At 38.5% G+C, this 14,405-nt stretch overlaps 3 protein-coding genes across 19 annotated transcripts in view; 2 read left to right on the top strand and 1 right to left on the bottom strand.

Annotated features, from left to right (window-relative positions):
* Positions 1–3,387, top strand: part of LOC103147099 (FUN14 domain-containing protein 1) — a 4,817-nt gene extending 1,430 nt beyond the window's left edge. The window contains exons 1-5 of one of the 6 annotated variants that reach the window (XM_007565271.2): positions 813–905; positions 1,187–1,355; positions 1,788–1,863; positions 2,172–2,300; positions 2,524–3,387. In XM_007565271.2, the coding sequence (XP_007565333.1) occupies positions 881–905; positions 1,187–1,355; positions 1,788–1,863; positions 2,172–2,300; positions 2,524–2,601 (477 nt within the window). In that variant the 5' untranslated portion in view covers positions 813–880 and the 3' untranslated portion in view covers positions 2,602–3,387. Of the gene's footprint in view, positions 1–812; positions 906–937; positions 1,356–1,787; positions 1,864–2,171; positions 2,307–2,523 lie in introns of those variants that run through there. The other 5 variants (XM_007565270.2, XM_016678094.1, XM_007565267.2 and 2 more) reach the window with 5 other exon arrangements.
* A 460-nt stretch (positions 3,388–3,847) lies between these two features.
* On the bottom strand, positions 3,848–6,960 carry cenpl (centromere protein L). The gene is made up of 5 exons (XM_007565263.2): positions 6,787–6,960; positions 5,559–5,721; positions 5,216–5,470; positions 4,557–5,129; positions 3,848–4,226 (listed from the first exon to the last, which is right to left on the bottom strand). Exons 1-5 carry the CDS (start codon positions 6,804–6,806, stop codon positions 4,152–4,154), a joined length of 1,086 nt encoding a protein of 361 aa, XP_007565325.1. The 5' UTR covers positions 6,807–6,960; the 3' UTR covers positions 3,848–4,151.
* A 2,606-nt stretch (positions 6,961–9,566) lies between these two features.
* Positions 9,567–14,405, top strand: part of LOC103147095 (peripheral plasma membrane protein CASK-like) — a 32,049-nt gene continuing 27,210 nt past the window's right edge. For 6 of the 12 annotated variants that reach the window (XM_007565261.2, XM_007565258.2, XM_007565260.2 and 3 more), the window contains exon 1: positions 9,570–10,524. In XM_007565261.2, coding sequence (XP_007565323.1) covers positions 10,460–10,524 — 65 coding nt within the window. In that variant the 5' untranslated portion in view covers positions 9,570–10,459. Of the gene's footprint in view, positions 10,525–14,405 lie in introns of all 12 variants that reach the window. The other 6 variants (XM_016678111.1, XM_016678113.1, XM_016678112.1 and 3 more) reach the window with 3 other exon arrangements.

Raw genomic sequence — 14,405 nt, 5'->3', positions numbered from 1 at the left:
TATATATATATATATATATACACACATACATATTATATTACACATTATTATTACTATGACGTTAATGATACATTTCTTCAGTCATTGGTTTTCATCAGTTTGAAAATGTGATTCTGCATTTTCATCTGATAGAATCATATTTTTAATGGATATAGAGACGATTACTTAATTTTTTTTTGTCCTTTGCAGATATCTGGGTTATGTATTATGTAATTCATACCTTCATTGGTTGCAGTTCCCGATTACTTTATTTAAAAGGACAAGCTCAAATAAATTTTGCCCTTTAATATGGTGTCAAACTCCAGTCCTCAAAGGCTGCTGTCCTGCAGTTTTTAGATGTGCCACAGGTACAAAACACAGGAATGAAATTGCTTAATTACCTCCTTCTTGTGCAGATAAGTTCTCCAGAGCCTTGCTAATGACCTAATTATTCTATTCAGGTATGGTGTAGCAGAGGCACATCTAAAAGTTGCAGGGCAGTGGCCCTCCAGGACTGGAGTTTGACACCTGTGCTTCAATATGTATTTTCATTCATGCCGTTTATTTATTTGCTAGTGACTTCTTTTTATTAGCAGGCACGGGTTAATGCTCTTTAAACCAACCACTACAGAAGGGTTATAGTCTTTTTCTCTTGAGTTTATGTCTTCTTGTGTTTAAAAAAAATAAATAAATAATAAGTATTTATTTATTATTATCATTTAGTTCATAAAGTTCAGTATAGTCAAAGAAGGAATGCAATTTGCAAATAATTTCCTAAACCACTGAACGTAAATAAATAAAATGACAGCTTTTTTTTTTACCGCGTGACGTAGGAAGTCGTCATGATATGGGCGTGGCTTAGAATTGTCAACATCCCGGTGACATAACTAGTATCTCCAAAATGGCGACGGGGGACCACAGAGAAGGTTAGCAACTGTTCTAGTTGGGATTACTGTTAGTTCTAAATGATGTTTTCATTCTTTTTCTGTAAAAACCTAGTGTTGGAAATGGAATATATCTTTCAAACACAGTAAAAACAAACCCGTATCACACCGGGAGCTATTCGCTATATACCTAGCTAATATTAGCTTTGTAGCTCCTAATAATAATAATAATTAAAAAAAAAAACAAAAACGAATGAACCGAGCACTTGAGTTTAGGGTCAGTAACAGCCTGAAATATACATTTCATGTGGTTAACAACACAGCAGGACAGGACGACCCAGAGAGCGAAGATGAGGTCTATGAGGTGGTGGACCTCACAGAATACGCCCGGAGGCACCAGTGGTGGAGCCGGGTGTTTGGGAACAACTCCGGGCCGATTGCTGAAAAATATTCCGTGGCCACCCAGATCATGATGGGAGGGGTGACTGGCTGGTAAGGACACTGTGGATCGACTAAAACAGAATCTCTATGCAGTTATTTCCCATCAATTAAATGATTAAGTCTACTTTAATATCAGTTTAAATGTTCTGGATTACATACAATGCCTTGCAAAAGTTCTTCTATTGAAAATGCTAATATTTATCCAGATACATAACAAAATCTAAGTATATGCATATATATCAATTTCATGTGACAGACAAACATAAAGTAGGATGCAATCTTAAATTTGAAGAAAAAAAAAATAACGTATTTTTCTGTATTTAAAACCAGCTCCTGTTATTCTGTTACATGTCAATAAAATACAGTTTGTACTGAACACTTGGTCTATTACATCAAATCCTAATAAAATCTAGTCAAACTTATCGTCATATGACAAAATATTGAGACTTTCAAAGAAAATGACCGCTTCTGCAACCTATCCAGGTGTGCTGGCTATGTTTTCCAAAGAATCGGGAAGATAGCGGCGACTGCCATTGGTGGAGGATTCCTTCTTTTACAGGTAAAGGCATGGAAGCAGTGAGTTTATGCTGCCCTTCGCTTAAAATAAAAAATGAAAAGCGTTGCGGCATCCTTTGGAATACTTCATTGAAAAGTGAAGAGGCCAGCTGCACAGCATGCTGCTTGACTGCTTAACAGCAGAAAGAGGAGTTTTGTATGTGCTGGCTCTGGGTGGACATGAGCCATCTGGATGCATACACAGAATTGCATTCATATCAGTTCTTTTTTTTTTTTTCCCGTTTGTTGAAGCAATCTCTGTTATATTTCACATTGAGATAAACATCTGGTTATGATTTATTCCTCCTGCAGATTGCAAACCACAGTGGTTACGTGCAGGTGGACTGGAAAAAGGTGGAGAAGGACGTAAACAAAGCAAAAAAGCACCTGAAGAAGAAGGCAAACAAAGCAGCCCCTGAAATAAACACATTCATTGAGGAGGTAAAGGTACCTGGAACAAAGCTTGCTCTTTTTCAACCCCTTTTTTTTAAATTCAATCTTGCTGATGTTATTTATCCTTTTTGAAGTTTGTTATTAAAATAAGAATTAAATGTGGTGTTGATCTGAAACAAAGCAGTGCCCTCTAGTGTTAGGTTAAAACGGCTACATCAAAATGTTTCCTGATTGAGGAAGTTTTCTTTTTTTTTGCCTCATTCTCCTACAGGCCACAGATTTTATAAAGAGGAACATCGTCCTGTCCAGCGGGTTTGTTGGTGGCTTCTTTTTGGGACTGGCATCCTAAAGCTGCAGCTCACATATTACCCTGCCACCTACTGTGAATCTCATCACTACATTTCCCTCCATAGTTTACCTCTTTGCCCCATGCGTCTCCTGATTTATCACATACTGAAGTGAGAGTAGGGGCTCTGTTAAATATGTAAGCACGATCTGTTGTGTCAGTGGCATTCCTGCTTTATCCAAGTGTTTTCTTTTCTTTTTAGATACTGAAACGGACCGCTGCGAGTGTCATTGTAAATATTTCAATTCTCATCAGAACTGTACATATTTCATACACTAGGAGTGGCCAAACTCTCAACTAATCCCAAGAATTACCTTTTTTATGTTGCTGGAATATTAGAAAAGTTAGTTTTCTCAAAGAATTGTGCATTTTCGCACCAAACGGCATGATCAAAATGCTTTTTAAAATGACTGGATGGTCATCGGCTGAACTGTAATTATGACCAGACTGTAGATCAAAAACAAAATGAAAGTGTCTGGTTACTCAAAAGCAGCAACTTTGAGTCGTGAGCCTCTTGTTGTAGTGGTTGTGAGTCCCTTAGCGTCTGTGTAGGAATAACAGCATTGTTACATTTACAGCAGTCAAACTCTACTCTTAAGCTGCTTGAATTTTATTTTTGCCTTTTTCGTATAAGTGCAATAAGCTATATCATTATTTGTTCTTGAAGATGTTGCTAAATCTTCAACAGGTGTTTTTTGCTGTTTGTTTTTATTTGACATGATTTTGATAACCCTGTTTGCATTTCATTTGTCTTTTTGGAATAAATATGCTTGAATTTGTTGAAATTCAGTTTTCTTAAAGTTTGCTCTTTGTTTAGGATATTTACATATGCCTCTCATTAGTAAATATTTGATTAGTAGAAAAAAAAAAAACATGCTTACACATTATTTCAAACTTCATTATCACACAACTATTATGATCTATAGAAAATACATTGAAATATCAAATACATGGCTCCTCTTCAGAGAGAGTTCAGTTCTAGTCAGAAGTTGAACTCAGCATAAATGCGTTTCATTTAAGGTTTGTAAGCTATTTTAACATGGTAAAATGATTTGAGTGTTATTTTAGAACATATGGACACACAAAAGACGGAGAAACAAATGGGAGGATGGACGGACAAGATGAAGTGATGACAAAAAATGAAAAAACTGATTTAAACCTGAACACAAGAAATAAAGTTTGAAAATGTCGACTTTTTCCTACACTTATTTTTCTAAACAAGTCAAGTCTGTACATTTCACATTCTGTATAAAATGAAACAAAATCATTTTTGCTTTTATTCATATTAAGTCACAAATAAAGTAGAATATTCACTGTATTTACAGAAAGGTGCGAAACTGAGGGAGGTGTTTATCTGAAATACCGTTAAGGTTCAGCATCACTCGTCATAATTGTGAGCAAACTGAATTTCACTGATGGTGTGAGTCCAAAAAAATAAGAATGTCTGGGTTCACTTACATTTGTATTAAAGCGGAAACTTAAAAAAACCCAAAAAAAAACCCAAAAACAAACCTATAGTCTGTTTTTTTTCTGATAGCTGCTCAGTGTCACAGCTAGATGGGCATTTTCAGGAGGGCACATTCGGTGAGCAGGCTGAAGATGCTGATCAGATATCTGCTACTGGAAATCTGAAATAAAAGAAAAAAAGGAAAATATTTGCTTCAAATAGTGTAGCACACATACATTGCAAGTCAGGATGCCTGAAATTCAGCATCACCCCAAACTGGTCAATATAGTGGTGAAAAATAAGTACTGAACATGTCAATGTTTTTTCCTTTCTATAAAATTTTCACGAGGTGTAACAAGTCAGAAAATCCAGAACAAAAAGGGAACAAATATTCCATTAATTAGCTGAGAAATGGGAGAGAAAGCCAAGAAAACTGTTGAACTCTTATTTTTTAGAGAGAAAAATCCTGCTTTCAACCACTGCACATATACACACTATGTCAGTACAGTACCTTTATCTTGCCGTTGAGTTTGGCTGATCCCAGTGCAGAGGACACTTGGTTCAGTTCCCCAGCTGAAAGGTCCACCCTGAAGTGTCTGTAAAAGTGGCTCATGAGTCCCTGCATGAACCTCGTCACCTCCGAGAAGTCGATACACACTTCATCCTCCGCCCCTCTACTCTTCTCCGCCGAACTCTCCCTCGTGCTTCTCCACAGTTCCAGCGCGTCGTCAGAGTCGACCGTGTAAGTCACCTGTAGCGGTGGCACGACTGGGAGAGTCCAAATCATTTTCAACTTCTGGATGTTGGTTTCCATGTGGCAGTTGGTCCATAAGGCAGCAAGCCACTGCAGAGTGGTTTGGTTGATGTCCAGAGGGCCAAAGCAGCAGTCAAAGGTCCTCTGTAACCAAGACTTGACCAAAGAGGACAGGCCCTCGGCCCCTTTGCTGCAAAAGAGAGGTAGGCAGGTAAAATCCTTCGGAAGCGACTGAAGGTATTCGGGGTTACCGTTGATGCAGGACAACCACCCACTCCAAACAGTCTTCGGTGGATCTTCCTGCCTTGCAAACATTGGCTTTGACTGTACCTTTAAAAGAAAAAGAGACAAGATGACGAAATGCAACCGTCATCTTGTCGGCTGGAAAACCTTCCACGCCCAAGTCCTGTCACTACCTGGATGAGGACAGTCTCAGGGTCATCGTTCGTCTCTGCCAGTCCCTGCAGCACGGAGAATGAGACTTTGAAGGTGTTCTGCAGCCCCCCCACCTCCACCGCCAGGCCCTGCTGCTTCTCTGCAGCAATGAACGCAGAGAGCTGCCGGGCATAGGTCTTCAGCTGGGTGTGTCTGAACTGGTAGAGAGGAGTGACGTACGACAGCTGCCACTCCGTTTTCACCAGCAACGCCAGGTGCTCTGGCTTCACTTTTTCCTTTGAAATCAATAAAACATGGTCATTATTCCATGACTTTCAAAACAAACAGAACCATCCAACGAAGTGAAAGCCAGATGCAACTCACAGTAATGTTTTGAGACCTTGGAGCTTTCCTGCAGATGTTCATTCTTCGTGCGGTCAGTGCCGGCGTCAGGCTGAGCCCCGATGCGACGCCGAAGCAGGTGCGGATTGACCGCCGGTAGCTCTGACTTTTGCTCCTCCTCTTTACAACACCACTGTGAGGAGTCCTGAAGAGCAAAAACAGATGCAGGATATTGCATTTTTTTCAGAACACAGACTTTACAGACAGATAAAACATCTTGCTTATTCACACTTTGGGTTGCAAGATGTTCTTTGTGCACACTTGAATTCTTGTAATTACTTTGGAAGTCAACAAGCTTGTGGCTTAATGCTGACAACTGCTCTTGGCAAATTAGGTAGATCATAGATCATAATGCGTGTGGGGGGGGGGCAGAGCAAGTAAATTTAATTTAATTAAGACAATTTACCAGTTTTCCACTAAATTTAAGGTCCATTCCAGCCATTCCACCATCAGACTACGTGTGATTACTTTGCCTCTGAACAATTTGTCATTCCCAACTGATTAAAGGCCTAGTAGTATATTAAAATTCTACATTTTAATAAATGTTTGCATTACTTTGCATTTATCCAAAAGATAATTTTAATGAGTATAACTGCCCTTTAACAGGAAATTTAAGTCTGATATAATGCCACAGCATAAAAATGTGTCTTTTTTACAGTGGATGTAATTATATGGTTTAACTATACATTGACCCTATATTATCTCGACTTTTTTAGAATTTGGCAAAGCCACAATAAAAACTTATGCACAAACTGCATTAAATAAACGCGCATGTTGACAGCTATGCCAACAGTGAATAGATGAAAACGTCTGACAACCACTGTCTGTAGAAATCATAGCTCTTCCAGAGTCTTATCGGAAAATTGTGTTATAAATATTTGAGGAAGAAAAGTCGAAGTTAAAATGATTCTGCTATGACATAAAATATTGTTACCCAAAGCAAATGAAAGCGAGAATAAAGTGATGTGAAAACTCAATCTGTTGTCGTACTCTGTTGGACTTAAATGATATTGTCATTGGAGATTAATAAAATACACCCAAAACATTCAAAATAGCACCTTAAGCAAAATAAGTGGTGAGCTATTAAGCTAGCTGGACGCCCCCTGTGGAAGGAGTCCCACAGAGAAAGCTGAAAAAACCGACAGGTTTAATGTCGTTTGCTAAATTAGCACCACCAGTAAAAAGTGCAGAGGTTATTGAAAAACTGTACCTTTCACGAGACCCCTCCATGCTCTATTTACCGACCAAAGCTCGGAGGAAAATAACAAACAGTAACAAAAACCGGAAACTAATCTTCTTTTTCTTCTTCTTTTTGTAAGGCGGTTGGCAAGCAACGCATTGACGTGCACCGGAAACTAATTTTGAACAACGCGCGGTCTTCTTCTACTTCTTCGTCTTCCAGCATTCCACCGGTTCGCATTCAAGTTACCGGCGTTTTACTGCCATCTACTGCTCAGTCGGTACGAGTACGTTCGCAATGCTATTCAAAATCACGACTTCCCCTTTAACTTCTTACATTGTCACATTACAATAAAAGTAGGTAGAATAGAAAATCAGCAAGATGTGCTCATGTAAGGGCAGCACTACTTCAACATATTTTTAAACTAAGTAAAAGTAAAAATTGAGCCGTCCAAAAAACTAAAACTGAAATAAAAAAAAATTCATGCATATAATGTGACAAAAAGGTGAAAAGGTGAATATTTAGGCATTGAATCAGTCGGGCACAACTTCACAGCTAGAATTTATTGAAACAGTTGACCAAAAAGATCATCTGCTTCCTGCAAGAAAAACATTAAATGTCGAGGTGCAAGTACTTGTATTCCTTTAAGTTTATTTTAATCTAGGGGCTCTCCATCTTTGCACCTGTATGTGAATTGAAGTGTGTGCATATTTTATAGCTCCCTTTCACACGAAACCATGTTACCATAGAAACAGGGCTCTTTTCTTTTTCCCCCCCTGTGCCTGTTCCCATTCTTCATCTTCTTTAGACTTTATTTTGATTCTCATCCATCTGTTTTGGCTGCACTTTTTGTTTCTAGTCCCACATGTGCACTGTTCATGTGTTTGTGTATTTCTATGTTTTCTGACTGACTGAGCATTGAATGGAGGGATATTGAGCAGTAGACAGCATGATGACCACATCAACAGCCAATCAAATGGTTTGTACAAGCTGGTGGGTTCAACCAATGGAGGAAGCCTGAGGAGGATGTGTGAGGAGGGTTGCAGCACTATGGAAACTGCAGAACATACTCCAAATACACAGCACCATCTAGTGGCAAGCAATGTCCTTGTTCATTCCCATCTGTGTCTCTCCAAACAATAAAGAGCAAGGCAAATAGAGCTGTTTTGATGATCCCCAGTACTTTTAGGAAATATCCTGCGGACTTATGACTCAAAAAATGTACTTCATGGAAGGTTTCTTGGAGTTACATTTAGAGTAAAACTATAAGTACTTAAGAAAAGAAACACTACACAGTTAAGTATTTGTATAGACATTTTAGGAACAAGACAGTTGAAAGTGCTTTAAATTATAAAAAAAACAAAAAAACATCATACAATCATCAATTATGAAACAAGCAACAATCATTTAATTTTGTCAAATGCCATAATCAAAATAATCAAACAAGTACACATCAAATATGTTAATCAATGTTCCAGTTACTGCAATCAATTGAGAGCAGGAGATAAATATATTTTTAACTCCTGTACTAGAGGAATAACCTAAATTTTTGTGTCAAATGTGAATGCAGATTTGTCTTTTGGTTCCAGGACCAGATAGACCTTGTGAGCAACCCAGGCAAATCTAGATTTCAAATGTTTTCTGTAAGAAAAAGGTAAGTAGAGCGTGAAAAAAAATCCAGTTTCTTTCCCCAATAACTAATTGCAGAATGGATCCACCTGCTTGTCCACTGTCTTGTTTTTTTGCAAGTAAAGAACCTATAAAAATATCTGACGTAAATTTACAAGAAAAAGTTGTATTTATACTTTCATAAGGGTAAACAAACATTCCGATGAGTCTTATTCACTGCATGCTTTGCAAAAAGGCCCGAAAAACAATTCAGCATCTCGTATCGGGGTGTAAGAATAAGGAATAAATGGAATGCTTTAACCAAGTATTGTGTACAGAAAAAAAATATGTGGAGAATATTCACTGGAGACCCCTAAAGTCCTGTTGGAATTATTGTTTTTTTTTTTAATTAATTTTAATAAAATTTTTAAATTAATTTTAATACATTTGCAAAACACTCCACAAAATTTATATATATATGCATTTATTATACATATACATTTATTATATATTATAATTCTTATAAAGTGGTATTTGCATGTAGAATTTTGAGAAAAGAGACATGTTGGGGGGAATGAATAACTGATTTTAATCCTTAAGGAAATTTGTGGGTATGTTTTCTCTCTCATTATCATGGCAAATAGAAATAATTTAGGTAATTCTGACTTAAAACAAGAGAAATTTGCTCTCTTTTAACTTCAGCCAGTGAAGGGGAAAAAAAGGTGCATGTCTTTTTATTCAGAGTATGTACACTTCTGGTTTCAACTATATGCATGCTAAAGGCAGCAACAAATACTTTTATTTTACTTAATTGTAGACCCCTCCTGTATGGCAGGTTACATAGAGATATCCGTGACACTGATTGGGCCCGCTACCCCAGTATTGGAAACCTACGTTTTGAGGCATGTCCCTGATGACCCATGGGAATTCGGGAATCACTGACATTTCTGCTTATACCTCATTTTTGTCCAAGTGCAGACAATATCCGTTTAATTATTCAGCAAGTAGCCATAATGTGTGAAAATCGCTATGATTGACAGAAAATATAATTACGACCGTAACAGGGAGTCTGTTAAAATGATGGTGATAAGAAGGGGAAAGGCTGACGTAAGGTGATGAGATTTTGCTGGTTGACGCCTGCGCGGGATACACTGACTGGAACCATTGGAGAGATTAGCAAGAAACTGTGAATGTAGTGCGCCACAACAGGACGCCATATTGGCTCAACTTAGGCTAAAAAAACGTGTGCGGGCCTTTTTTTTCTTCGTGGCCATTTTGGCTCTGGAAAGACCACTTGTCTGGTCGACAGAGGGAGGAGTCTGGCATTTCTGGAAGTCGGAAAAAAAACAGCCAGGCAAACCCAGTCAGCATCTTAGGAAGCGTAAAACCCGAGAGCAACGAGTGGGTTTTTTTCACGGTACAATTTTAATATTCTCCAGCACAAGCGGTCTATGCAACAGAGAAGACTGTGGACATGGTCGGGAAGGGCTTCAATTTGGGCTCGGGAAGCTGAAGCACACTGCAGCCCGAGCTCATAGCGTTTTTTCGGTGGGGATAAGCCATCTGTGATACACCAACCGGTGATTCTGTCGACTGCTAGCTCGCGTTAACCTAGCTTGCTAACCCCTTCTCGAGAGTCCCGTTAGCTTGCGGCGAAAGGCAGCATCTTGGGTCGGAGCACGGGACGTGTCTGTGGATGCTGGTGCGGTTGCAATAATCTCCGCCAGTGGGGTACACACCCGAGGCAATGCTAAAAGGGGTGTTTTTCTTCCAACGAGCGAGGAAATCTCCACGCCCTGGGGTCTCGTCTGTGGTTACGGCTTAGCCAGCCCACCAGGAGCGGAGCTCGGGAGAAGGTGGGGCCGAACACTGACAGCCTGGGTCGCCAGCTAAATGCGGCTAACCGGCTAATTCGGTTTATTTTAGAGGCCATTTGTGTTCTCGTTTATTTTTGTTTTTTAGGTGTTTAAGTTAGCAGCTGCGTGTTTTCCCGACACAGCAGTAACCTCACTTGACAAAGAAATTAAGCTGACATTGATTACTTCCAAACCCCGGTGGGTGGGATTTCTTCTGGAGAGCATCCCAGCTTACCTAGATGACCATGGCGGACGACGACGTGCTGTTCGAGGATGTGTACGAGCTTTGCGAGGTGATCGGCAAGTGAGTATTTTCATGTTCAGATAGATTGCAGTCATATTGACATGTTCACCACATCTGTTTGAAACATGCTTATGTCTTGGCGCACAGGTATTCTAGGCGAAAGGTTAATTGGACGGGTAGGGTTGGATTTATACCATCCTCACTGGTTTTAAAGCTACCACACGAGGGTGTATTTTCTTTGCCATTAATTGACACGCTGACGGTGTAAACACTATGAGAAGCAAAAATTCAAAGTTTGTGTAAAGCACACATATAAAAACTTTCTATTTCTGCTCTATGCATATTTGGGTCAATGACATCATAAGAGGCACATACTTTAGAATAGGAAAGAGTGAGCGGGTGCTTCTGCTAAGCCTTGTGTAATTTTTTTTTTTACTATATTCTGCTTGGATCAGCATAAATTATTTACTAATACAGTGGCACTGCATACAGTTTGAGTTACAACTACTTTAGCTTACCCAAGCAACTTTTTTTCTCCATCTTCCCTATTGTGTTGACCATATGTTTATTTATATATATATATATATATATATAAGTTTGACTCAAAATGATAGCAACTCTTTCTTTTGTTGCAAAAAATATTAGCTGCAAAAGACTAGTATCTTGATTCGCAAACAATTCCTGCTTTTACAGTTGACAAACGTTGTTCAAAGTGGGTTCGATTGATTTTACAGAAAGTCTGTCTAGTAGTTTAAAGATGAATGCACACACAAAGGCCAAGGGGTGAATAATGTTCCATGCAGGAAGAGGAGTTTACAAGCCTAAATTGGATCATTAGTCTGATAAGATCTTGACTTGCTGGTTCATCCTCTGCAGTATGTGTTTTTCTATTTTTGTTTGCACCCTGTTGCCATTTATTGCTTTTAATGAGGTACACACACTTTTTTTTTTCTTTGTAAGTTTATGCATGAAGTACAACTAACAGGTTACCTTTTTCAGTTTTCTGAGCCATAAGCAGCCTTTTGTGCATTTCTCCAAGCAGTCTTGAATAACCCTGAATAGACAAGCCCTTAATTTAGCAGCTTTCTGTTTGTATGGCGAGTAAAGTAATACGAAACTGTCTCTCCTCTAGTCGCTGCTCACTGCTGGTCAGATGGCTGAAAGAAGCCAGCTATGCTTTCCCTCTCAATTACATGAAATGCAAATTTTGCTGCTTGGAAATATTTCCAGCACCTCTGGAAATGGGTAGAACCCAAGAAGATAGTAATTAGTGGTGACTGATTAATCTTCTATTATTAGCTTGCTATGCTTGATACTTGCTAAATTATTCGGTGCAGTAAGCACTGGAAAAGTATCTCTAAATTTAGTTGATAAAATAACGAATAATTGCAACGCTAAAAAAATTGTAGTCATTTGTTTTAAATGTTTTAAATTAAAACAAGACACTCAATCATGTTCTACATTTTTGTTCTAAATTTTGATTAACTTATGTTGAAATTATGTTTTTTTTTTGTTTTTTTTTTTGCTTATCTCATAGTCTGAGCTGCATTCCTCAAGAGCCAGAGTCCTGCAACTTTTACATGTCTCTCTGCTTCAGCACACCTAGCTCCAATATTAACTCATTAGCAGAGCTCTGTAGAGCCTGACTGCCTGCTAGTGAGGCAGTGTAGCCGTTTAATTCAAGCTTGTATGACAAGGGATACATCTAAAGGATGCAGGTCTCTGGCCCTCCAGGAATGCAGATTGTGATCACTGACGTAGAGATTTCAAGTTTCGCCTCTAGTTTTGTCCCTAGATTTTTACAACCTGAAAATTGCATCATTCTTTCTCCCCCCCCCCCACAAAAGAGAAACCAAAAAGTTTAAAATTGATTTCATGCTTTTTATGCAAGGAAAAATATCAGTTTTTCCAGCTTTATTCCCGATGACCAATTGCTGAATTCGTCCACCAGCACCCTGTTTTTGCAGGTCAAAGACTCTGTAAAAAACATCTAATGTAAATTGACAATAAATTCTTTTATTTATGGTTTAATAAGGGTAAAATACGGATTGAGAACATTTATTGTCGAGGCTAAATAACTAGATCTTCCAGGACTCTTTTTATTGATAATGTGGCACAAGAGGAGATGAGCCACTACTTTTCTGGGTCATTTGAGAAGATAATAACCTCTGCATTTGGTGCACCAAATCAGAACTTTATACTGCACTGTATAAAACCATAAACTGCATTACATTATTGTTTTTTGTCCACAGGGGTAAGGGAATGAGCTTATTATTGCTGACAAGAGGCTAAAAAACCTTTAACTTTCTCTGTAAGTTAGAAAAAAATGCATCTAACTCTCCTAATCTCAACATGAAAATAACACAGAATGAACGAAACAAGAGAAATATCAATCACATTTGTTCTTCTGAAGGACAGATGGTGACCTTGCTTTTAAACGTCATACACATTGCTCTTAGAATCCCAAACAAAAGAATGATGCGTTTTAAAAGATGCGACTTAATTTAGAGTTTTTAGTGTTGAATTTGTCAGCAGAAAGGAGAAACAGGAATGGAGGCAGCCTTTAATAAAAGAGGTTAAGGGTACTGAAACCGGAAATGAATGTTTTTCTTCCGTTTCCTCCTGCAAGCATCGAGGGGTTCGGAAACTTCTCGCTCTAGATTTGAGGGCCATGAAAAGGTTATCAAAAAGACAAACCTGCACTTTTCTAAACTGGATCCAAAGACTTCATCTTATATTGAATGTTTGAAATTAGTCAAACTAGTCTCATCACTTTTATTAAATGCTAACCAGGGATGCAACAAGATTTATCAAAAAAAGGCACATTTTAGAGATTTTTCATTTGATCACTTAAGGTTGTTTTTTTTTTTTTACAATACATAAATTAAAAGATGCATATGAACAAATAATTCCATTTTAAATAAGAACATTTTATTGCTTGAAATGCAATAACAGCATTTCGTGTGTGTATTTTATTTTATATTATTTTTTATGGAATTTGAACTAAGTGATGAGGAGTTCTGGGTAGAACATATTTGCAAAGAACTTTAAAAAAAATTGAAATCCAAATGTGTGTGTGTATTTTTATACAGTTTTGGCTTAATTACTGCGATTTATTATTTCAGCAAATTGCCTTTTTTCTGGGTCTGAATGCTTCAGTTGCTGATTAATCGATAACTAAATTAGTTGACAGTTATTTTGACAATCGATTAATCGTTTCAGCTTAAATGCTAAGATCTCAATATCCTGGCAGTAGACACAATATTCCATGGCAACACGTCCTAGCACTGCTAATCCAGCTCAGCTGCTTTTGCCACTGTGTGGTTAGAAAGTCACATAGAGACGTTTGAGTCTCTGTTGTCTCACCTTCCTGTTTATTTGATTGTTAGACTCTCGTGTGATGCTTTCAGTTTCTTATGCATCTCTACAGTTGAGTAAATTCATCTGATTTAACAAGTTAAAGGCAGTACAAGTACAAGACGATTGCGTCGAGGACTAGAGTCCTGCCTGAAACTCTCTGTTTTGCATATTTCAGTGCTCGTAGTTGAAATTAGTCTTTTCAACTGATCAATATGTACATAATATCTACATAACCAGCTGAATGTCATCCAGGTGTTGTCACACAGTCCAGAACAATCAGTAGAGGAGGAGACTGTGTCGTCATCTGAGGGCCATTTGAAGCTTTGGCTACAAGAAGTGAAATGTCAGATTAACGTCAACGAAAAGAGCAGAAGATCCCTCTTATCCACTCAGTTCTCCTTTGGTGGATCAAGTGTGTTGAGCCCACAGAGTCTCGGGATGTGTTCCGGCTAGGAGGAGGGGATCACTTTTCCTCAGCAGAGTGGGGGGGGAAGCTGAGGGAGATCAATGGAGACAAGTGGAGCTGGGAATGTGATGGCCCCGAGGCTACGGATATAAATAATGCTGGGAGACACTGCAGC

Source organism: Poecilia formosa, unplaced genomic scaffold (genome assembly GCF_000485575.1).
Source record: "Poecilia formosa unplaced genomic scaffold, Poecilia_formosa-5.1.2 Scaffold174, whole genome shotgun sequence".
Taxonomy (NCBI): Eukaryota; Metazoa; Chordata; class Actinopteri; order Cyprinodontiformes; family Poeciliidae; genus Poecilia; species Poecilia formosa.
This window is presented reverse-complemented; position numbering and strand designations above follow the sequence as displayed.